The sequence below is a fragment of the Rhinatrema bivittatum genome, chromosome 2, assembly GCF_901001135.1.
Source record: "Rhinatrema bivittatum chromosome 2, aRhiBiv1.1, whole genome shotgun sequence".
NCBI classification, from domain to species: domain Eukaryota; kingdom Metazoa; phylum Chordata; class Amphibia; order Gymnophiona; family Rhinatrematidae; genus Rhinatrema; species Rhinatrema bivittatum.
This window is the reverse complement of record NC_042616.1, coordinates 669396478-669421875: the sequence shown is the minus strand read 5'-3', so window position 1 is coordinate 669421875 and position 25398 is coordinate 669396478. Positions and strand designations below refer to the sequence as shown.

The 25398-nt window shown below is 45.0% G+C and overlaps 2 protein-coding genes across 3 annotated transcripts in view; both read left to right on the top strand.

Moving 5' to 3' along the window:
* The window catches only part of RPL7 (ribosomal protein L7), a 55576-nt gene extending 55245 nt beyond the window's left edge, over window positions 1–331 (top strand). Inside the window, exon 7 of the mRNA XM_029591475.1 lies at window positions 187–331. The gene's annotated coding sequence lies outside the window, so the exon portion shown is untranslated. The remainder of the gene's footprint in view (window positions 1–186) is intronic.
* Window positions 332–21024: 20693 nt separating this feature from the next.
* The window catches only part of C2H8orf89 (chromosome 2 C8orf89 homolog), a 115166-nt gene continuing 110792 nt past the window's right edge, over window positions 21025–25398 (top strand). Inside the window, exon 1 of one of the 2 annotated variants that reach the window (XM_029591474.1) lies at window positions 21025–21323. In XM_029591474.1, the coding sequence (XP_029447334.1) occupies window positions 21209–21323 (115 nt within the window). In that variant the 5' untranslated portion in view covers window positions 21025–21208. The remainder of the gene's footprint in view (window positions 21324–25398) is intronic. The other variant, XM_029591473.1, reaches the window with a different exon arrangement.

Here is a 25398-nt window from a genome sequence, read left to right as displayed (position 1 = left end):
TTGCAAAAGGGGGAGGGGGTGGCTGGAAGAATTAAATTGCCATGCTGACTGATGGGAACATGGCTAAGATGATGCTCGCACACATTCTTTGTATAAACTAGTGTTGAAATGTTTCACTGTAAAATGTTTTCAAGTTGTTAGGACATAGAGATTCATCTTGAAATTTTATTTTATCTTCTTTTTCAGGTTTCCCATGGATGATTGTTTTCACACTCTGATCTGTTAATAAAATTTGGTTACAAAGTAAAGCCTCTTGTTCTCATCATTGGAAGGGTGGGTTCTCTAAGATGATTTGAGCTGATGTATTATAGCAATAAAACCTTGCATTCAGTGCATAGGATGAAATTGTTTTCTTTCATAATGTATTTTTTCTGTGATGCCACATTGTTTCCTTTCCTAAAATTGAGTGTTAAGATATGTTTTGTAAAGAAATTAGTTTTGCCCTGTGATTAACTCATAGGTGTTTATAAACTGCACAGCTGTCTTTATCTGAAAGCAAGCAGTTTATTGAATTACACAGTTTGCATGACTCTGGTGACAAATGTATATGGCTTTTCCAGAGCTTTCTGAAGGCAATCACAATGGTTATGCATGCACAATGGTTTCTGCGCTGCAGTGGTCCTCTAGCTTTCTACCAAGACTAAATATGTTCTTCCTTTGGTCTTTCTCGCCAAATTGTTCTTCTGCCTTTTCTGCCAAACTCGCTGTCATTTTGCTCTGTTCAGATGTTTTGGTGCTTTTAAATTATTTTTCCAAAGTTCCTGCTGAGCCACCTGAAGTTTTATTGGATATGGCCATTACCAATAGACCACTCAGCCACATTTTTCCTTCTTTTGGACTGTCTTCTAGCAAGAGGAAAACTTCATTTGATTTTGCCTTGTTGATGATGCCTCCAGCTTCAAGTTCTGTCCCAAATGCAAACACAAGATGTCCTTTACTGATCATCACTAGGTTTGCTACAAGTTTTGTTTGGGATGAGGCCACAACCGCTCCAGCTGTGACATCTGTGCAGAGATGTCACCCAATGCTGTTTGGGCCTGCGAGCCTTTCCAGTGAATTAAAGACCAGCTTCTTGAAGCTGGGAATAGTCTTGATGTGAGTACCATGGAGCTGTACTGACCACACCAAAGAGACCCTTAACTATTTCTGTTCCTTGATCCAAAGATAGGCCTAGGAGTTTAGAGAATTTTCTAGCAAGTACAAAAAAATGCATATGAGAGTATAAAATGTCTCTGAGATTTGTGAACTGCATTTTGAAGAAATGGTAAGTGACTATGCAATAAAGACAAATGCAAAGTACTGTACATAAAAGAAGAATCAAATGCTGAAACATGAAATAGGGAATATCTAGTGATTACCTTGCAATACTGAAAAGGATCTGAATGTTTATATTAGACTACAAAATAAACAGGTCAGCAATGTCATACTGTTTGTAAAAGAAAACCAGCTAATACTAGAAGATATTAATAGCGAGGATTTTATGAACTATGCTGCTCAATATATTTAAGGCTATTATTGGAGCACTGTATCCACTTTAGGTCCTACCCTTGTAAAGAAAGTCCAGAGAAGAGCGAAAGCAATGGACTGAGATAGTATGACTTGTGAAGACATGTTGAAGTGAGGTATATTAAAGCTGGAAACAACTAGATCAAGTCATGAATGTATTCATTTTGGAATACCAAAAGGTGGGTGTCAGTAAGATCTGCAATTTAATTCTCATACGCCATTGATAAAAGGACAAGAAAAAATGGGTTTCAGTTACAACAGAGGAATTCTAGTTAGACATTGGGAAGACCTAACTGCATTGTTAACTAGCACTGGAATAACTAGGGAGGTGGTGGAATTTGTCATTAAACGTTTTTAAGAGCAGGTTAGACAAACATTTGGGTTGATAAGAATCCTGCCTAGTAGCAAAGGGTTGAATTAGATGATGTATTCAGATTTAGTTCCAGTCCTGTTTTCCTATGATTTTTATTTGCTGGGCATTACAGGTCATTTCTATTATCATAAACATAGCAGTTTGCTGTGCTACAATAAAAATGTCAGAACATCAGTGGAAGAACTGGGTCATTTCCACTGATTTTTCTGCCATATTTGAATAAGAGCATTCCCCTGTACGCATGAAATAGAACTCATAGTGGTATGGGTATGTGTGTAATCATCTCTAATGTACAGGTAAAATAGATCCATTCTTGGTGAACTTCTAGTGGTTAGGTAAGATGGAAGCAGAAATTTCCACTGACCATGGGATATGGAATTTCTGCCTTTTGAGGGCACTGGGATAAGTATTTGAATGCATGGAAGCTGATTGATCATATTCTGCCACTGTAAGTTTCTTACTGCCATTACCTGGGAGGTAAAACCTTGCTATGCAAAGTTACCTTTATTGAAAGTTACTTAAGCTTTTAATTGGCAGAACAAAGGACTCCTTTTTTGTGGTGATTTAGACACTGTTTGTCAAGTTACATAGCCTATGTATTTCCTAGTATGTAGACAGATGGACTCAGGACCTGTGGGTTTATGTTCCTCTGCCAGCAGATGGAGTCGGAGCAAGCAGACATCACAGTGTATGTATGTATGTATGTATATGTATATATATATATATATATATATATATATATATATATATATATATATATATATATATATATATATATATATATACATACACTGTGATGCATCTCCCTGTGGGGATTACTTCAAGCTTTTTGGAATGAAAAATTTGAAATTCTAAATTCAGAAAAAGAAAGCCCTGCTCTCCTGCAGTGATACCTAAAGATCCCTCCCACAGTTGAGAATTCCTGAGGTGATTTCCATGGTCTCTCAGAGGTGTTCCTTGATCCGGTAGCTGGGTTTCCCGGAGTGGACTTAGCTGCTAGTTCGGCTGAAAGGCAGCAGGTGCAGGAGGCCAAGCGTGGCAGTGAAGGCAGATGCCCTCACCCTTCGCAGCCGGAGACCGTCTCATAAACTCGGCTGGTAAGTGCTGAGCTCAAGTAAGGTTTAAAAAAAAAAAAAGAAACTTTACCTTTGAATCAGAGACAATTAGAGAGTTAGAGGGGTTTCAGGACTTCTTCCGGTCTCCGTGCTCAGCGTGCATTACTGACGTTTGTTCCCGCTCCCTTTGGGATTGGGGAACTGGGCAGCCTGGCAGGTTGAGCGGCTCCCAGTGGGCTAGGCCCCACTCTTAGGTTTTGTTTTGTTTTTTTTGCATGCCATGTGGTAGGCTGTGGCGGCTGTTTTCACACTCCTGTGTGTGTTCTGCCCTCTACAGACTGCCGATGTGTACTCTGTTGCGCACAAATTTTTCACAGTTCTCGTGCTTAGCTTGGTGCACAAGTTGTGCATGTGCCTTGCCGTGCTTTTTTCTAGGCGCTTATTTTTTGTGCACATTTCCCTTTTGTGCGCAAGCTGTTCCGACGCACGTTTATTACGATGGCACGACCAAGAGCAATCTTCAGCTATCCCAGTTGTTGGACTGTTTGGGGCTCTGTTTCGACGTGGGACAGGACAGAGTTTTCCTACCTGAAGTTTGGATCCAGAAATTGATGTCTCAAGTGCATCAATTGGTGAACACCATACGCCTGATGATGTGGTCCTACCTACAGATGCTCTGCTTGATGGCGGCTACCCTGGAAGTGGTGCCTTGGGTGAGGGCGCATATGCATCCTCTTCAGCGCTGTCTGCTATCTCGTTGGAACCCACAGTCTCAGAACTATGCGGTTTGGCTTCATTTGCCAATGGATATTTGCTCCCACCTCCAGTAGTGGTTGCAGGAGGATTATCTGAGAAAGGGAGTTCACTTGTCCTATCCAACCTGGTTGGTACTCAAGACAGAACGAGTCTACACAGTTGAGGGCCTCACGATCTGGTTAACAGCCCAAGGGCGTTGGAATGCTGAAGAGTCCCGCTAGAACATCAATCGCCTGGAAGCTCGGGCGGTACAGCTGGCATGCTTGCAGTTCAGCCACAGGATGCAGGATCAAGCGGTTCGCGTGATGTCAGACAAAATGATGACTGTGGTCTGCATCAATCGCCAGGGAAGAATCAAGAGCCAGGTAGTGTCACATGAATTAGACCAGCTTATGGGTTGGGCGGAAGGTCATCTGCAGATGATCTCGGCCTCTCACATTGCAGGAAAAGACAACTAAGAGCAGACCTCAGCAGAGAGAGTCTGGACCAGGAGAGTGGGGGGTATTAGCCGAGGTGTTTCAGCTGATAGTGGATTGCTAGGGCCTTCTGTTCCTAGACCTGCTGGTGACTTGCAGTTCTGCTGCTGCAAGAGAGATCCATGGTCCCTGGGAATAGACGATGTCATACAGGTCTGGCTGGAAGACAGATTGTTTTATGCCTTTCCTCCATGGCCCTTGCTGGGCACGATAATTCGCAAGATTGAGGGCTACAGGGGGCTAGTACTCCAGATGGCACTGGATTGGCCCAGACATCCATGGTATGCAGATTTTCAAAGACTCCTGGTGGATGCCCCCCTTCAGCTTCTGACGCACGTGGATCTGTTGCAGCAGGGACTGGTTCTTCATGAGGATCCGACTGTTCTGTCTTAAGGTTTGGCCCTTGATAGGGCTTGCCTGTTAAAGCATGGTTATTCCTCTGCGGTGATTGCCACTTTACTTCGCGCTCGCAAATTCTCCATTTCCTTGGCTTATGTGCGGGTTTGGATAGCTTTTGAGGCCTGGTGTGAGGAAAGGGGTGTTTAGTTAAGATCCCGTTCAGTTAAGATCCCTCTCATTCTGGATTATTTGTAGGATGGGTTGAATAAAGGATTGGCCCTTAATTCCTTAAAGGTGCAGGTTGCAGCTCTTGTCTGTTTCAGAGTCCTGGTAAATGGTGTTTCATTGTCGTCTCATTCTGATGTGGCATGTTTTGTTTTGTTTTTTTGAAGGGGATAAAGCATCTTAGGTATCCCTTAAGCTTACCGGTTCCATTGTGGAGTCTTAACTTGGTGCTGGATTTTTTGGCAGGCCCTATGTTCTGACCATTGCGTAGCCTTTCCTTATGGTTGTTGAGCTTGAAGACTGTATTACTGGTGGCTGTTCAACAAGTCGAATTTCTGAGCTGCAGGCCTTATCTTGGTGGGAGCATTCATTCGGGTGACTCTAGGGCATTACAGCTGCTTACTGTTCCATCCTTGCCCAAAGTGGTCTCAGACTTTCATTTGAATTAGTCCATCTCCTTGCCATCCCAGGTTAAGGTCAGGGATGCGGAGAAGTATCTCCTCTTGAGCTCCTTGGATGTCAAGCGACTTGTCATGTGGTAGCTGGAGGTCTCTGAACCTTTTCGAAAGATGGATTGCTTGTTTGTTCTCCATGGCGGGAGTAAGCAGGGCTCTCCGGCCTCATGGGCTACCATAGCTTGTTGGATTAAGGACATAGTCACAGCTGTGTATGCGGATGCCGGAAAGCCATTGCCTACTCAAGTTAGGGCTCAGGCAGTGTCATGGGCGGAGGTTAGTTTGTTGTCTCTCGTCAATATCTGCCAAGCTGCGATGTCGCCCTCCTTACACAGGTTTTATCATCTGGATGTGCAGGCCCGGGAAGATGCATCCTTTGCATGTGCAGTGTTGCCTGGACCACGGGTGGTCTCCTATCCTGTTGGGGAGTAGCTTTCAAACATCCCACTGGTCCTGAGTCCATCTGTCTACATGCTAGGAAATGGAGAAATTACTTACCTGATAATTTTGTTTTCCTTAGTATAGGCAGATGGACTCAGCTTCCTGCCCTCGACTGCCGCATGAGTGTGTCAATAGTCCTGTGGGACTCTGGGTCCCAAGGGATTACTGGTAAGTGTTCATCCAGTCAATAGCTTGGGGCACCTAGAATCTTATGTGGGTTTGGTGCTTATGGTTGTTGAGTACAGTTCTGGTTACCTGTTTTTAATCATGTTGCTAGTCTGTCCACAATTGCTTTTGAAGAGAATACCAGCAGGCTGGGGTCACTGCAGGACTATCTGCACTGACATCAGTTTGCTCCGTCTCCATCTGCTGGCTGCGGAGCATTAAACCCACTGGTCCTGAGTCCATCTGTCTACACTAAGGAAAACAAAATTATCAGGTAAGTAATTTCTCCATTATTTGATTTGTATTTCATTGTTTTTACATTATTTCAGACTTAATCGCTTAAAGCTGTAGCATTATGATGTACGGGATAAACATATATAAATATAATTGGGCAATACAGTACAAACATAATAAAAACCCACATGACTTCATCTACAATAAAGTAACTTGGTACAACAAAGAACATTTACTTTTACATTTACATTGGTACAACAAAGAACATCTACTCCTCAACTTACCGCTAAACTCAATTCAACCTCTCCAAATCCTGCAGAATGCAGCTGCAAGAATCCTTTCAGGTGCCAAAAAGTATCACTTCATTGGCTGCCAATAAAATACAGGATCGAATATAAAGTCCTTTCCATCCTACATAAATTATATATGAAGAACAGAAAAATTGGCTAAGCCCCTACATTCAACTCCATACCCCAAGTAGAAAAAACAAGTTTGCTTACTGTAAACGTTTCAGTAGATAGCAGGATGAATTAGCCATGTTGTCCTGGGATCTGTCAATCAGGTCTGGGAGGCGGAGCTTGTTAAGCAGAGGTTAGTCTTTTTGTTCCCTCTGCGGCTGCGCGTGTGTTCCCGCGCAGGAAGTAACAGATTCTCCTCGGTCTGTGATTAAGCTGTAGTTGGTAAAGGCGAAGACTGTGGCTGCCAGGGAGGAGGGTGGGTCAGCATGGCTAATTCATCCTGCTATCTATGGAAACAATGTTTACGGTAAGCAAACTTGTTTTTTCCCATCGATAGCAGGGCTGAATTAGCCATGCTGTCCTGGGAGTCCCAAGCTCCCGATCACGTTATGAGTTATCATGGTATGGAACGTGATCTATGAGATCGTGGCAGTCACTTAGAGTGGGATGGTACAGATTGTAGGATTGCTTGTCCTATCTTTGCATCCATGGTCGCTTGCTGGTCCAGGCAGTAATGCGACGTGAAGATATGGATTGAGGACCATGTAGCTGCTTTGCAGATATCTATTGGTTGTATATTCCTAAGGTGTGCCCACGAAGTTGTCCGGGCACGGACCTGATGAGCCTTAGGTTTTGGCGAAAGAAGCAGTTTTTGTTTGTCATAGCAGAATTGAAGGCATTGAACTATCCAGCTGGATATGGTACGCTTCGTTACCGGTAGACCCGGTGTCTTAGGATCAAATGATACAAACAGTTGGGAAGCTTGGAATGGAGAGTTTGTTCTATCTCTAGTATGCTAGCGCTCTTTTACAGTCCAGTGTGTGGAGTAGTTTTTCACGCTCATTATGTGGTTTTGGAAAATATATAGGCAATTCAATATTTTGGTTTAGATGGAATTGAGAGATTACTTTCGGAAGGAAAGAGGGATGCGTTCTGAGCACCACCTTTTGGTGGAAAAACTGTAAGTACGGTTCATAGTGGACCAGTGCTTGTAATTCACTGACTCGCCTTGCCGAAGTTACTGCTACTAGAAATACCACCTTCCATGTCAGATATTTCATGTGTGCTGACTCCAGAGGTTCAAAGGGTGGAAGCATGAGTTGTTCTAAGACTGGATTAATATGCCCTAGGAACTGCCAGTCTTGTGATGGGAGATGAGAGTCCTCTGATGAAGCGAGAGGAGTGGATAATTAGAAATTAAGACTTCATTGCACGGTCTATGGTAGGCGGCAATGGCGCTAAGATGAATGCGAATGGAAGATGTGGCTAGTCCATCTGCATATAGTGTATGTAAATAATCCATCAATAGCTCAGGTGGGCAGTCCAGTGGTGATATGATTGGATGTGCACCAAGTGGAATAACGTTTCCATTTGTAATTGTAATTTTTCATCGTGGAGGGTTTTCTAGACTCTAATAGTACGAGTTGTACTTGTGATCTTTTCTGTTCTGTTAATAAAAACCGGTCAACCTCCATGCTAAGTGGAGGGATGCGTGTAACGGGTGTAGAAGAGTCCCTTGTTCCTGGAGTAGCAGATCTGGTCGATTCAGAAGACGGATTGGTGTGTCGCTGGATAGGTGAAGAAGGTAACTGTACCACGGTTGTCGTGGCCAGGCCGGGGCGATAAGAATCATTTGAGCTCTGTCAGCTATGCACTTTTGAATTGTCCTGGTGATCAAAGGTATGGGAGGAAAGGCATATAGAAGACCCTTTGACCACGGAATTAGGAACGCATCCTGCGCCATTCGGATGTCGCTGGGTCTTATGGAACAGAAACTCGGAACTTGTTTGAGTTCTGTTGCAAATAGATCGATTCTGGATTGAGAGACCATTCGTGGGGATGGAAGATGCGACTTAACTTGTCCGCTCTTGTATTTGCAATTCCCGGTAGGTAAGTCGCTTGTAGGTGTATGCAATGTTGATGTGCATTTTGAAAGATGGTCAACGTCTCATTGCACAGGGGCCAGGAACCCGATCCCCCTTGCTTGTTGATGTAGAACATTGCTACTTGATTGTCCGTGTATATCATGACTCTGAGGCCCTGTAGAAATTTTTGAAAGGCCTGCAGAGCATTGTGGATTGCTCTGAGTTCCAACAAATTGATTTGTAGATTTTGTTCCGCCAAGGTCCAGAGACCTTGTGTCTCGTAAACCTCTAGATGTGCTCCCCAACCCTTCCGTGATGCGTCGGTAGTGAGGACTGCATTGTGGATGGGCGTACGGAACAATGCACCCTTCGTTAGTGTGGACTGAAAAAGCCACCATGTGATGTCCTTTTTCATTTCTGTTGTAAGAACGATCGGTTGTTTCCACTGTCACTTCAGTCCCCACTGCAGGCATCTCATGTGTAACTTGGTGTTTGGTACTAGGAAATTGGCCGCTGCCATATGACCCAAGATTACTAGCACTTGTCATGCAGAGGCTGTCTGGGTTCCATGTAGTTGTAGTAGTTGGCGCAATTGTAGTTGTCTGTCCACTGGAAGATAAGCCCTGGGTTGTGTCATATTCAGATATGCGCCTATGAATTGTAGTTGTTGCGTTGGTTGCAGTTGAGATTTTTGGAAATTGATCACTAACCCCAACTGTTGAAGACATTGTATGATCTGGTGGAGTTGTTGCAAGAGCAACTCTCGAGTCGGAGCTACAATGAGCCAGTCATCCAGATAAGGAAAGATTGTTATCCCCTGCTGTCTGAGATGAGCCACCACCACTACCATGCACTTGGTGAACACCCTGGGTGCAGCTGATAACCCAAAGGGGACTACCCTGTATTGGTAGTGTAGATGTTTGTACCGAAAGCAAGAGGAGGGGTGGATTGGAATGTGAGTGTATGCATCCTTCAGGTCGATTGAACACATCCAGTCGTTGGGTTGTAGAAGTGGTAGAATCGATTTCAAGGATACCATCTTGAATCTTTCTTTGATTAGGAATTTGTAGAGTTCCCGAAGATCTAGAATGGGTCGTAATCCCCCCCCCCCCCCCCCCGATTTTTTGGGAATTAGGAAATAAGGGGAGTAAAAGCCCTTGTTCCGATGATTCCGAGATAGAAGCACGATGGCCTTCTGTTTGCATAAGTTGGAGATCTCTTGTTCGAGTTGTATTTGATTGTTCGTGCTCCGTATGGTGGATAACTGGGGCAATTTTGGTTTTATCCGAAATTGAAGAATGTATCCTTGGCATACAATATCCAATACCCACTGGTCAGATGTTATTTGTTCCCAAACTGGAAGGCATGTTTGGATCCTCCCCGGTGGCGATACGGGGTGTGATGGTGGCTTGAAGTTCAAAAAGACTGTGTCGCTTTGGGTGCGGTAGTTTGCTGCTAACTTTGTTGGCGGGGCTTATGCGGTTTCCCTCTACAAGGTACATGTGATTGTTGTTGGTGTGTTGTGGCCTCTGATATGATGGATATGACTGAGGATGGAAATCTTGGTACGACCTATAAGGCCTGCAGCCATATGATGTTCTTCGACTATACAGGTAGAATCTTTTAGAGGACGGATAGGTCGGTTGTGATTGCAGAGATTGGACTGCTATCACCTCTTCTTTTAGTTTACCCACTGTTTCCTGTAGTTTCGTGCCAAAAAGGTTTTCTCCTGTGCATGGGAGATTAGTCAGTTTTTTGTGGACGTCTTCCCTTATAGAACTAGAGCGTAGCCATGCTGTTCTACGTGCTGCGATGGCTGTCGCCAATGCCCTAGATGACGTCTCCATGCCCTCGTATACGGATCGGAGGAGATGCCTGGTGCATTCTTCCATGTCATGTAGGGTCTGTGGTGGTTGATCCCCTGTCGTTGATAGTAAACCTTTTGTTGCTTGGATGCATTCATACATGTATTGCACCATGTAGAACTGGTGATGCATAATCCTCGCGGTGAGCATTGCGTTTTGGTAGATTTTACGTCCCACTTCATCCAGGTATTTGTTTTCCTTGCTGGGCGGGTAGGTTGCATGGAGTTTAGGTTTCTTAAATCGCTGCATCGCGAATTCTACAACTACCGATTCGTGAGGGAGTTGTGGGAGCACATTTGGTGAATCCTTTTTGATACGGAATTTTATGTCGGATTTTCTGGAAACCGCTTGTAGTGACTGAGGTGTTTCCCATGACTTCTGAAGCAGGCGATGAAGTAAATCATGTGGAGGTAGGGTGGTGGATTCCCCCAGGACATCGAAGACCTTTAAGAGTCCTAGGGTTTCCGCTCTGGGGTCAGGTTCTTTTTGAACCTGCAATTGCAGGATATTCACCATCTTTTCTAGAAACCTGGGGTATGATAGGTCCTCCGGTGGGGAGTATGGTTCCTGTGGCAACTCCGGTGTGTCTGATGGAAAACCCGTTAATGAGGATGGTGATCGAGACGGGGAGTGAGTGTCTTCCCGGATGTCCGGGTGTGTAGGTGAGTGAAGCGGGGTTAGCTCTCTTGGGGGGAGGACAGTGGTTCACTTCTTGGTTCCCTCGGAGGTGTAGTGGTAGGGTCGATAGGCGAATCCGGAGTTGATTTGCCTAACGTAAATGACGCCTCCAGTGTTTCATAAAACCCAGCCAATGACTGAGATAACTGCCAAAAGGCGTCTTTTGTTGCCTGAGGCATGGTAAGTTTTCGTCCCTTCTGTGACCCTAGAGTCCCGATAGGTCGGGATGTATTTTCCTGTGCCTCCGAGGGGCTTGTAGATGATCTGGACGCCTGTGAGGAGGTGAGGCAGATAGGCGATTGCTGGCGTTTCAATTTATGGTGCGACAGTAACGAGGATCTAGAGGTAGAAGGACTTATGTCTGCAGTCCTGAGTCGTGGTGGTACTGTATGACGAGTCGAAAGGTGTTTACTTTTATGTTTATGGTCATGATCCTTTAAGGTGTCCCGTGCATGAGTATGTTTAAATCGCTTAGCTGAGACATCAGACGTCCTGTGTCTCGACTCACTGGAAGTGGAGTGGGAGTGGGAATGGTGTTTAGTTGGGAGGCGTTTGCCATGTCTTTTGCGTTCCTCCGTAGGTGTAAAGCTAGGTATTAGAGGGTTCTGACTAGATTTCCTAGATAGAGAGTATAACTTTGGTCTGACTGAGACCATTGTTCCTCCTTGCGCTGATAATGGATCTCGCGGCAATGTCTGCGGTGCCGTTTTGCGCACTAATGATGGGTCCCGTCTCGTACGTGATAATGGTAGAAGCGCCGCCTCATTGCGTGCCGATGGGTCCGGCGCCGCCTCATTGCGCGCCGATGGGTCCGGCGCCGCCTCATTGCGCGCAGATGCGCTCGGCGCCGGTTGTGGTGCCGGAATCTGGTCCCCCTGCTGCACCGACGTTCACCCCTTCAACGGTGCCAGCTCCGATGTCTTATGGCGCCGAGGTTCTCTAACGTCTTGTGTCGACTCACGTGTGGAGTCGAATGACTAGACTAGTGATTACGGTCGGGTAAGTCAGAGCCCTGCGTCCCCCGTACCTGAGTTTCTCCTGTTGCTCTCATCCGAGAGGTTTCCCATGATGCTGCCCGTTTTACTGAGTGTGAAGGCTTCTTCACCGGGCCCGGTGAAGAATGGGCCTCCGATGGGTTCGATGGGCTTAGCAGTTCTTTGAGTCGGTAGGCTCGCTGTTTTTTAGCCCTGGGCGACATTCGGGCACAAAATTCGCAGTCTTCGACGTCATGAGTGACGCCGAGGCAGCGGTAACATCGGTCATGGCCATCCGTGACCGACATTACCTGCCACACCGACCCCTCTTGAAACCTGATTTAGACATGAGGAGAAGATGGCCCCACGTGCGGAAAAAACAGACTGAGGAGAATCTGTTACTTCCTGCGCGGGAACACACGCGCAGCCGCAGAGGGAACAAAAAGACTAACCTCTGCTTAACAAGCTCTGCCTCCCGGACCTGATTGACAGATCACAGGACAGCATGGCTAATTCAACCCTGCTATCAACAGGAAACCTGAGGTCAGCAAATAAAGGACTCCTAAAAACACCACCAACGCACTCAAATCAACTCACCTCTACTCAAAATAGAGCGATATCCCTTGGTAGCCCAAAACTTTGGAACTCCCTCCCAACTAAACTCAGAATTCAAGAAAACCTAAAAACATTCAAAAAAGAATTAAAAACTTGGTTGTTCAACAAAGCATATCAAACCACCCAAAGAATCAACTAATCATCACCGCCCTCCATTACAACCTCATGATTAAATGAATATCAGCACAACTTTGTTTTTCTAAAATAACAATGAACTCGTTTTGATCTTAAGCATGAATTTGTTTACTACTAAGCCTAATAACATGTTATGTTTTTACACCCCTTGTCAACCCCTTTATCCCTATAACCTTATTTTGTAAACCGTTATGATGGTGTTATTTTGACGTTTCCAAATGACGGTATATAAAACTCGTTAAATACACAAATGTCATGATGGAAAAGTCCTAATGTAAGTCAGCCTTTACCTAGGTCCATGTAAATTAGCTGTTTCTTGACATATTGTCCTGTTAACTGTGAGTTTATCTTGCCAGCAGATGGCGATGAAGATCACAACAGTGATGATATCACTGGTATGAATACTGGTCCAGTATAGTCACCAATATTTTCTGCCCCCAGCAGAAAGTGGCACATGCTGGACTGGTACAACAGGATTCATATATGATCTTGGTTTGGTCTCAAGACCTGCCCATGATAGAGCAAAATTTGGTTCCATTTCTGAGGAGCAGATTAAATTTCTTCATTTTCATGATTTACATTCTCAGTTGACCTGGGCTTGTTTCTTGTCCATGTGGAAAAAAAAAAAAAAAACTGGGTAAAAAAAAAGTGAATGTTTTATAATGAGGAATAATATGCATGCTAAAATATCCAAGAAATGAGAAAATCGCAATAGAACTATCTGTGCTATAAATTGTAAATGATTCTTGGGCTTGAAAACCAGCAGCAATTATATAATATGGGTAAGGTGGGACTCCCATGGCATACTCCCCCTCACAGCCCCCACAAAACCACTACACAAAAAGTGGGTTTACAGTTTATTTCCTTAACATATAACCTAAGCCAAACAATGTATACTACAACCAATTCTGCCCTCCCACCTTTTTTTCAAATATACCAACTTGCCACCAAATTCCCAGTGGCAGACTGAAGACTGTGCCCCCCCCTCCCTGCTAGCTGCCCACTGCGCTGAACCAGTCACCCAACAGGAGAGTACCCACAGTCCAAACATTGACCACACTGTCAGCTGCTTCATGTAGCAGCTCCCTCCCCCCCCCCCCCCCTGCTAAATGGGCCCCACATCTACCATACAGGTCATCTATGTATTTGACAATCCCCAACTTAGGCTCAGATTTTCCCACCACAATCATTGTCCCTGTTCCTCTCAACTGCAGGCCTATGAAAACCCCAACAAACACCTTTTCAAAGTCACCTGGAGTGAACTATTAAATAGGTCAATAACAATATGTCATAGACTCCATCCACCCTGAACAATTCCAGGCAAACATCCCATGTCCACTCATGTCTGACCCAAAATCCACCCTGAGCCTTGACCTTTTTAAAATCCCGTTCCCAGAGAAGAGAATCCCTACACTTCATACTATCCCCAAATTGGGTGTTTGGTGACAAATTCATCAGGCAACTTAAAGCTTTTCCAACTACAGCCACAAGTCAAAATCCCATATCATTGCCCCCAAGTTAACTAAAACAATTTCTGGGAAGTGTTGAGGTCGTATGATCCCGAATTACTTGTAGCCCCCTTGCATATCATGAATTTCGAATCAGTAAGTCTGCCTGCTTTCTGCCACCAGAACTAAATTTTCACCATATGGCCTTGTCAATGCTCTTTGATATGCCCAATGAACAAAAGAGAGGTCCATGAGTCAGGCACACCCTAACTCAATGGAATCCCCCTGGAGGTCTGAAAGACAGAGCACTACCGCATGTTAATTCAAAAGCCTGAACTTGCACACATCTCGCTCCAGCACTATTTGACCAGGTTTATAAATTAAGAGACAAACACCCCAGATTTCCAGTGACCCATATGCTGAATCTGCTTGCCAGATCCCTCCACTTCTGCTGCACTAGTTGCAGCCCAAATGCGAAAAGAGTGATTTTTATAGAAAGCTGAATCCTAGCCTAGATTAATTATCACTAATCTGAGAATGCATGCAACTTGAAAACAGGTCAGGGGAGATTCGTCATGGTGCACTAAAAAATGCCGCCCCCCCCCCCAAATTGGGTCTCACTTGCAAAAATCTGAGCAAGTCAATTCCTCATTGGACCGAAAAAGATTAATCATCTGCCCCATCCCTTGCTGATCCATCTATAGATGCGAAGACACACTATTTAATTCTACCCACATGTTTTTCATCAACAAACTTGCCCCACCTGGGTGTTCAGTAGACGTGGCAACCAGTTCACCTACTGCAATGCCCCAAAAAAGGCAAACACAAAAGCCACCTGTAAAAAAACAAAACTATCTCAACCATGGACCAACAAACATTCCTCAACCACTGAAATAACCACTAGTTCTGCATAATGAATCTGTTGCCATTTATCCCTATTCAAGCCCTTACCCCTCACCCAACCACTCAAAATACGTTTAATGCAGAACTCATGGCCTGATTCCCCCAACCCAGGACCTTTTGGGGGGGGAAAAAAGAAAACCCTGCCAATTGCTTTCGCACCATTGCCAAAATCTACCCAGATTGCTTCTTCGATTAAATATACTGAATGATGTCATTATCTAATATCTGCCCACCATGCCAACCTTAGCTTGCAAGAAACAGGAAATGGCACCTCTGCCTTTGCCATAAGATGCCCAAGTTGATGAAGCCAAGATCGTTTTAGTCATTTCCCATGCCACATCAGGCCAAACTGCCAGAGCTATTCCAGAACCGCAACTCCTGCCTCATCCACCTTTAGGGGCCAAACACCGGAAGACGTCCCACTTGCAATGAGAAAGGGCATCAGCAATTGAGTTCACCACCTCTGGAACATGTCTAGCTGTGATGCTGATATTCCAGCAAAGACAAAGCAACACTAGCTCCCACAATAATGCAGAAATGCTCTCACATTTAGCTGACCGCCTATTGATTACTTCCATCACTCCTTGATTAGCAGACCAGACCAAAACAAAACCACCTTGTCCCTCAGACTCTGGCCCTATAGTGCTAAAGCCACTACTATAGAGAACAGTTATCACTGATGAATAAATGCTTTCTGAATCTAAAGTTCCAAGAAAGATAGGTTTTTGACAATCCCCAAGTCCAGCCACCCAGTACTCTGCATACTACGTTCCATGCCAATAGCCCCCCAAAACCCACTGTACCTACTGCATCTGAATACGGTTCACGGTCAAGATTGGTCACCTGCTCCTCCTGAATCAAACACCCAATTGAAGGACTAAAGAAAATTGTCCCACATGCCCGGTTCATCTTGGATTCTCCTAGTTACGTGAATAAAATGATGAGCCGTTTTCACTGTCGTCTCTGCCAACCTAATGAATACGCATGCCATTGGAATAACTGCATGCAAAATTGAGAGAACCAATCGATTGCATCTGCCACAGTGTCACTGACTTAGCTGTGTGCACCAACCTTACCAGCTTACGTAACCTTCGTACGTTGCTCTCATGCAATCTAGACACCATGCTTTCTGAATCTAAGTCTATCCCTAAAATGATAAGAATTGCAACAGGACCTTCCGTTCTGCTATGAGCTATTGAAATTCCAAGACAATCCGTGACATCCAAAAATCTAGGCAAAAGCTCCACGCAAGTACTTTCTCTCCTGCAGGGCCCACAAACAAAATATCATCCAAATAGCGTATCATGCTAGTAGAGCCTATGGACTGATCAGTTTCTCACTGTACAAAGTTACTGAATGCTCCAAACAAGGCATAAGACACTGCACACCCTATAGGCAGACATCTTTGTACAAAAATACTGGCCCTGAAAAACAAAGCCCAATAAATCAAAACTGGCAGCATGAATCGGAAGTAATTGGAATACAGACTCAATGTTAGCCTTTGCACTTCATGCACCCATATCTGCCCTTCTAACCAATGAAACTGTTGCATTAAAAGACACATAGTGAACTGAGCATTCATCCTTTGGCACAAACGGGCCGATACAGTAAAAATCGTGGGAGAGCGGGCGAGTGCCCGCTCTCCCAGCGCGCGCACAAGACACTCTCCTGTGCGTGCGATACAGTAATTTAATTTATTTAAATTAGGGCTGGCTGTAAAAAGAGACGCTAGGGTCACTAGTGCCTCTTTTCGAACAGGAGCAGCGGTTGTCAGCGGGTTTGACAGCCGACGCTCAATTTTGCTGGCGTCGGTTCTCGAGCCCGCTGACAGCCACAGGTTCGGAAACCGGACGCTGGCAAAATTGGGTGTCCGGTTTTCGAGCTGCGGGCCTATTTCAAAATTTTTTTCTTTTTTTTTTACTTTTTTTAAACTTCCGGGACCTCCGATTTAATATCGCCTTGATATTAAGTCGGAAGGTGCACAGAAAAGCAGTTTTTACTGCTTTTCTGTGCACTTTCCCGGTGCCGGCAGAAATTAGCACCTACCTTTGGGAAGGCGTTAATTTCTTAAAGTAAAATGTGCGGCTTGGCTGCACATTTTACTTATTGTATCGTGAGGGAATGACTAATAGGGCCATCAACATGCATTTGCATGTTGTGGGCGCTATTAGGTTCGGGGGGGGTGTTGGGTTAACAGTGTGCTCCGCAAGTGGCGATACGTGCAACAACTCGAATGATGGTGCATTGAAAGGCCCCATGCCAAACCCAGCTCCATCTCTAACTTGGCCCTAATCACCTCAGTGAAATGACTTGTTGAGCTAGCATTCTGATCACATCCCCCAAACCCTTCCCTCAACAATGCCGCTGCCATCTTATTTGGACCAACTGAATATGGCCTCAAGACTAACTGGACACACAGCTGCAGGCTACTTACTACACTTGGTAGCTGAATGCCCCGTTCTGCAAATGGAACATGCATAATGAAACTTGCAACCTGGGAAGAAAGAGACAGTCTTATTGAATCTCTAGCACATATCGGAAGTACCCGCCGATGCCTTTGCATTACTCTTAATTTGCCAGTACCTTTCAAATCATGAAAGGAATTCAAGTGAGTCATTCTGCTCCCCACTTTACTCCCATGTCCCTTCTTAGTCATTTGTGTGCACCACAAATTAATATCTTGTATGCCCCAAGTACTCCTGGGGGAATTCTGCACCAAAAACTTAAAATTCTGCAAACTTTATATTGGTCAAAATAACACAATTTACATGACAGTCTTTAAGTAATTGCATTTTAAATGAATACAGAAAAAAGTTATTACTTAAGAGATGCAGAATTTTAAATATTTTGAGCAGAATTTCCTAGAAATTTCACTGTAAGTGTCCCACTCACGCTCCCTACTCCCCTGGCCATTTTTCCCTCTCAGGCCCCAACTCCTCCATCTTTAGGTTCAACCCCTTCCACTCTGCCCCCAGTCCCAGAGTTTGACCCTGTTCTCAGTACTGCCCCTCATACAGGCTCCCTCTGTCCCTCCCTCTCTCACACATGTTCCCTCTCTCTAGTACACATACACACACCCTTATACAGGTTCTCTCACTCTCTTGCACACACATCCCCTCATACAGGGTCCTCTCTCTTGCATACACACCCACACAAGCTCCCTTTCTCACACATACATCCTCACACAAGCTACCTATGACTCACACATACACAATCCCTTCACACAGGTAAGCACCCTCACATACACACGATCTCCCAATCTCTCACACACACTCCTTCACAATCTCCTCATATAGACTCCCTCTCTGGCATCCACACTCAAGCATCCCCCCCCCCCTTGCTCTCTCACCTCCCATGCTCTCTCTCACACTCTCCTTACCCCCTGCGCTCTCTCACCCTCCTCTCCCCTCTCTCACCCTTTCCTCACCTCTCACACACATTCACTCTCACCGGGGCCTTCATCTTCACCACGAGTGGAGCATACTCTGCAGCACACTGGGGCCTTCATCTTCGCCAGTAGCGGAGCACACTCTATTCGTGGCACACGGGGACCTTCATCTTTTCTGCGAGTGGAGCGCGTCCCGCGGCACACCGGGGCCTTCATCTTCGTGTGCTCCGCGGCATGCCTGGGTCTCCTTTGCCATTGTGGGGGGTGGGGGGAATTCTGCGATCTGCAGTAGTGCAGAATTCCCCCAGGACTAGCCCCCAAGTCATGAAACAATGCCCTTCCATTTTGTCCCGGAACCTGTCATTTTAATTTAGTCATGCCCATCCTTCATAATCCTTAAAAGCCCCTAATATACTGTCAGTATAAGTTAACAGCACACTGTACTGTGAAGGGTCAAAGTGGCCTATAACGCTTGCTACTCGCAAAAAGCACCTCACCCAATTAACAATGTTCCTAGGAACCTTCTGTACTCTATGCCCCTCTTTGCTCTTTTTTCATGTCTCCTTTACCTTCTAAAAGTTTGAAAATATCAAAATATTTTCATTCCTTGATCTTTCTCCTCAACTTACAATTCCGTTAATGCTGCTAGCACTGAGTGCCCCAAGTTCAGCCCAGGTCTATGCCCCACAGAACACCTATCTCTAAGCCGCATCTTATCCAATGATCCCGACGAAGAAGAGGAAGACAGTGAAGAACTTTGATCCCTCTTGCCCTCGCCTCCAGCTCATGCATCCTCAGAATCCCCAGTCCCCTTCTCACTAATTGCTATCCTGGCTCCTTTTTCATGGGTGCTGCTCACTGTCTATTCCTGTTGCTTCACTGATTCCCTGGGTCCTGCAGCTGTCGCGGCAGTGATACAAACTAAAAACTGACCAACTTTCCCTCTCCCCCCCCCCCCCCCCCCCCCCCAATACCAATGGCTTGTGCAAGGGTATTAGGTGCCTCAGGCGAACCTTGTAGCCTTGCACAATGCTCCCCCCCCCCACCAGGCCCTATTCCACACACACAGTTAAGATATGCATTTACATTTTACATGAAAAATATCAAAGTACAGTATTCTGAGGTAAACGTATCACATTATATTTACATGCACTGCTGTTATGCCAACCAGAAATCCCTGCAAAAAGGACACTTGGAACCTATATGATATTAGGCCTATTCTGATGTGTGTTGGATGTGGGTTTGACCCTCTGAAAACCTGAATACACTTCCTATTAGGAAAATGCCTCACATCAGTCACAGTTTTTAGTAAAATATCGATGAATATCCAGAGAGTTTTGCAACAGTGCTCAGTGAGTCAAACCGGAGAGTCCCTGAGGCAGCGGCTTGCGAAATGTGTTTACGTCGGACTCTGACTCTGGAATTTGGTCTGCTCAAGTAAGGGGAAGTACCGTTCTCTGTAATTTTATGAAAAAGTTCAAGAAAAATGAAAAAAATAAAATGAAGAAGGGTTAGTGGACCAATGATTAAAAAAGACCGTAGCGGTGAAAAACACAAGTAAATACTTGCTAACCATGGGTGGTATGAAGGTCCCAAAATTATACAAAACTTATGAAAGTTGTATAAGTATTAGAAATGTTAAAATAAGATTTTGATACGTGTTTGGTGCATGCTATTTGTAGTCGTTGATCATTGACAAATTAATACGGACATGTTGACTAATAGCCTCATAAACATGCATTTGGATGTGATAAGCATTATTAGTTTTCGGGGGGGTTGGCTGCCCGTTTGTCGCACTAAACCCCTTACTCTATAAGGGGTAATAGACGTGCTTCAAACGCGGGGCCAATTACTGGTTAAACGGTGTGCTCAGCCGAGCGTGCCTTACTTATTCGGCCTGTTGGATTCCGTCCTCTAGATGCTGGACCCCAATCCCGCCCTTCCCTTTTTTCAGTCCTAGCATGTCCCTGATTTTTGTCCCATGCTCTATTGTCCCTATATCCAGTCCATTTCCTCATCCTCTCTCCCTCTCCATCCTGGCCCTCTTCTCATAGTCACCTGCCCCCCCTCCCCCTCTCTCATCTTCTGCCTCCCCCCCATTCCCATCCTTTTCCCATCCTTGGTCTACGCCCCCTTTTCTTATCCCTATCCCCTGCTGCTCCCTTTCCTGTATTGTTCATTACTTTTCCTTGCCTAATAAAAGGAAAATAAATTATTGAAACACTAGTACACCTGGATAACTTTTTCTAATGGAAATAAAAAGGGATACGTTTATTAATGTGATTTAGAATTTTCAAAATTGTGCACTAGCCTCTCTCTCTCTCTCTCTAGCTTTGTGTTGCTGTTTAAGAATCAGTCTTTCTCCTCCTCCCTATTATCCCACCGTAGCGGGAGCTGACAGTAGCAACGGTAGCTAGGGCTGGCCAAATCCTAAAACTCTCCCTGAGGCCTACTATTCTTTATCTCCCACACAATGTGGAACCATTGACAAGCCTACCTCCTATTTAACCTAGCTCTGCGGGGGGTTTTTTTGCTTCTTTTTTTTTTTTTTTTACTAGAAGGGTCCGCTTGCTCAGGGGTTGCCGCACGATTTCCTTGCTGTGCCTTAAGGGCAGCTGGAGCACGCGCTACACTATAACCCAAAGGAAACCAGACCTGGGAACAGGATTTAAAGCTGGCGAAGTGGTAGCAGCGTGAAAGCAGTCTGGCCCCGCCCCTCCCGCTGCCTAGCAACAGCGGCGGCGGCGGTGGCTCGGTGCGCGGGCCGGCATGGGAGCCGGAAGGCGGGCGTAGTGACCCCCCGCGGGGGCTGGGGTTTCCTCCCCATGGCTGCCGCTGCCGGCAGTGACCAGCGATGACGAGCTCTGGGGCAGGCGGCGTGGCGGCTCTGCGGCCGCTTCCCGGCCTCGGCCCGGCCGGCGGCGGCTCCGCCATGAGGAGGATTAATAGCTCCTGGAGCTTTCACCCAAGTAAGTGCGAGCGGGCCACCGACTCCGGGCGGCTCAGTGTCTCTCCCCTAGCCCCGCGCTGGAGCCAGCTTTCTGCAGGGATTTTTACTCGTATGCCGTGTATAACGTAGCTCGTTCCTGATCGGTGTAGTAGAGTCATAGAGCCGGGTATAATGGGACTCCAGTTACCTCGTCGCGTCTGGGCCGGGAGCAGGATCCGATAGGAGATCGGCCGGGGGGCACAGCATTGAACTCCTGGAAAGATAATTTGACCTAGATTTTTTTTTTTATTTTCCGCGAGTTTAAAAGTGATGGAAAATGCCTGGATCGGGCACCTCACACTTGGCGTTAGATCGCTGCGATTGGGAAGATCAGCCTGTTGCCTCTGTCGCTGGTTTTGTTGTGGACGCGTGCCTTTAGGGTTGGTAGATGGGAAAAGCTATGCCTGAGTTGCTAGGTTTGTGGTGCGAGGTTAGTAAGGGTAGGATCAGCTTTGGCCCATCTGGATTCTGGGAGGGCTTGCAGGTAGGAAACATTTTGGGGTAGGAGTGGTTGCCTTCTGGGCAGAGTGGATCGGGCTGTTCTTTAGAAGTTGACGTGCTTTGAGCTGTAAGTTATGGTGTTTGCAAACATTTTAGTCCGTTCTTGCTATGCTAAGCACAGCCACTAACGGTAATAAAAAGTACTTTTGATCTATATTTATGTAGCGTACGAATTTCGAGAGAGTAACACTGATTAATGCCTTGGTATAGTGGAGCTGTTGCCTGTAAGAGTTGGAATGAATTCTGTTGCAGCAGATCCGACCTGCTGATGTCATAAAAGTATAAAGATGTTCATCACAGAGAGTAGAATTTTGGAGAGGGATGTGCTTTATTATTTCAGCTTTCAGTTTACTGGCAGTAAAGAGCTCCATTACTGGGTGTGCTTTGTGCCTTAGAGCTACTTGTGCATGCTATTGTCTGATTAGTGTCAAAATACTATTTTAAGTCTCAAGCAAATTATAAAAGGTCAGATTCAAAATTTAGATTTTGGAGCATATTATTTGTGTATAGAAATGCTTTAATTCAGATTTACTGGCTCATTCTTTCCTGCCACATTGTGCTGCCATTTCATGCCTAAATTAAGTTTGCATTGCACCCACAGATAATTGAAAAAAAAAATCAAGATTGACTGTATTAGAAGAACAATGAGCCACATTAATAAAACCTTTATGCAAGGAAAAGGAACTAGGGGAAGGACTGGTGACTTAGAGGAGTGGTACTTAGTAACCAAAGCTGCTCACATTTTGACCATTTGTCCACTTTTGTCTCAAATCATTACTGTTATCTGAAAACTGGTGGTTTATTTGAAGAGACTTAATGATCTTGGTTCATTTCCAGTGGACAGAGTTCTGTATCACTAAAAGGTGTAATTACTAATATAACCCCCTCTTTGAGACCTGGAATACAGTGGCAAATGGTTGTTCCCAGGGCCACTCTTACAGCTCTTTCGCTTTGCACGAACACAGTCCGCTTGGCCCCAGAATGCTGGGATTTGTTCATGCGGGGAGCAGGATAAATCTCTTGGGGCTCACCCACAAGCCTCTCAATCAAGCTTACATACATGAAATTAGGGAACGTGCGTTCTGTGTAGCAGGTTTAGTATTGTGGAACTCTATCCCTGAACAAATGTGGACTATTGCTGATATTAGTATATTAAAAAAAAAACAAAAACCCTTGAACTAGAAGTTTGAAGCGTAATATATGAGGTCATTTTGATACTCTTGGAAATTAAATGGGGACACTTTTGTTTTGTATTGATGTGTTCTTCAAATTTATTTTAAGAGTTTCTCTGTAAACTATTTTTTGTCATGTATATTATTTTATTATTTTAATAAACTGCTATGATTTCCCTTAAGCATGCAGTATAGAAGCACTTTAAAATAAAAATAAATCTCTGTTGGGTTGCTCTCTCATATTCAGTTATGATGTTCTTGCTTTAGGACCCCTCTGACTCTGAAAAAAGACACTGGACACTCTGGTGGGGAGTTCAACAAAAATGTATTGTAACCAACAATTCTTCATTTTATCTTCTCACAATAGTAAACAGTCCAAAGTTCCTCTTACTGGTTTTAATAGCTGAAAGTGGTTTATGGGTACACATCTAGAACAACTTTGTTTTGAAGCCCCACCCACTGATCCCCTCTAAGCCAATCAGTGTATATTTCTGGATGTGCCCTCCCCCCCCCCCCCCCCCCCCCCCCCCCCCCCCCCCCCCCTGGGTCTGGACCTTATGGATGAGACAGATTAGAATCAGAAGTATGTTTTTCAAGATGGTGGCGGGATCCTGGAGACAGGAAATGACATGCATCCAAGATGGCACCTGTTGTGGAGGGGCCGGAATGAAGTCAAAGCTGCATGTGTGCATTGAAACCAAAACAAAGCATGTTTGAATCGTGATACTGTGAACCATGCTGCAGGCAGCCATCTTGGAATGATGTCACAGACCATGACATTACCCCGGGCATACTCAGAACATTTGCTTTCAAGGAGTGAGAATGGAGGGCAGCCATGTTCAAAGGCATGGCATCACCAGAGCATGCTCAGTAAGCAGCTGGGGTTTGAAAGGGTAGTCCGTATCAGTCATTAAAATAAAAAAGGAAATACTTCTGTTTTCTGTCATTACAATAAAAAGGAAAATCCTTCTGTTTTCTTTTGCCACAAGCCATACATTTTTATGCCAGTGTTTTGTTTGTTTGTTTTTACTAATTTCCACTCCTTCCTCTGAACGCAGGGGCTGCTTCAGCAAAGAGAAGAGTCCATTTTTTTTTTTTTTTTTTAAACAAAAGATCTTATCTCTGGGTGTAAATTCATCTCAGCAGAAAATTTCAGCCTCCTCCTTACTTTCTGTCAGGCCTGTACAGTGCGCTCCACCAGTTAACCTGCATTTGGACGCGTATTTTCGACGCGCTAGCTTTACCCCTTATTCAGTAAGGGGTAATAGCATGCCGAAAACGCTCGTCCAACCGCCCCCCCCCCCAAAACTAATAGCGCCCGCAACATGCAAATGCATGTTGATGGCCCTATTAGTTATATCCGCGCGATTCAGAAAGTAAAATGTGCAGCCAAGCCGCATATTTTACTGTCAGAAATTAGAGCCTACCCAAAGGTAGGCGTTAATTTCTCTCTGCACCGGGAAAGTGTACAGAAAAGCAGTAAAAACTGCTTTTCTGTACATCCTCCGACTTAATATCATGGCGATATTAAGTCAGAGGTCCCAAAAGTTACAAATAGTTAAAATAAATAAATAAATACATTTAAAATGGGCTCGTGGGTTGAAAACCAGACGCTCAATTTTGCCAGCATCCGGTTTCCGAACCCGTGGCTGTCAGAGGGTTTGAGAACCAACGCCGGCAAAATTGAGCATCGGCTGTCAAACTCGCTGACAGCTGCCGCTCCTGTCCAAAAAGAGGCGCTAGGGACGCGCTAGTGTCCCTAGCGTCTCTTTTTACCGCGGGCCCTAATTTAAATAAATGAATTTACTGAATTGCGTGCACAGGAGAGTGGGCGCTTGCCCGCTCTCCCGCAATTTTTATTGTATCGGCCCGTGTATTAGAGAGAAAAATGACTCCACCCACTCACTCCACCCCTCAACCCGCTTCCCCCATACTCGCAGTTAGCACAGACAGCTGCCCCACCTTCCCAACATACTCACTGCAGTGAGAAAGGGAAATGCATTTTAATGGCTCAGCTTTTTTTTTTTTTCACTTTTTTTAATGTTCAAAACTAAAAAAAGACAGACCCAGCTATTATTATATTTTGAACAGTTTAATTCTAAAAATAAGTAGAAGCCAGGCCATATTATTATTATTTTTTTTTTTGTAAAAAGCAAGCAAAGAGCTTGTTTTATCAGAAAATTGTAAATTAATATATGTTTTCCCAAGACATTCCACAAATATCCGTCTTTGCTTTTTCTGAGCAGGAATTGTTCAGTTTTCACCCTTCTCATGAAACGGGGCCTTGTGGGGGTTTGTAGTTTTTCAGAACACACCCAAATCCCTCTCCTTCCAGCCCCCCTCCTTCTTTCACTAGAGCTCTCTGTTTTGACAGCTGGAGCA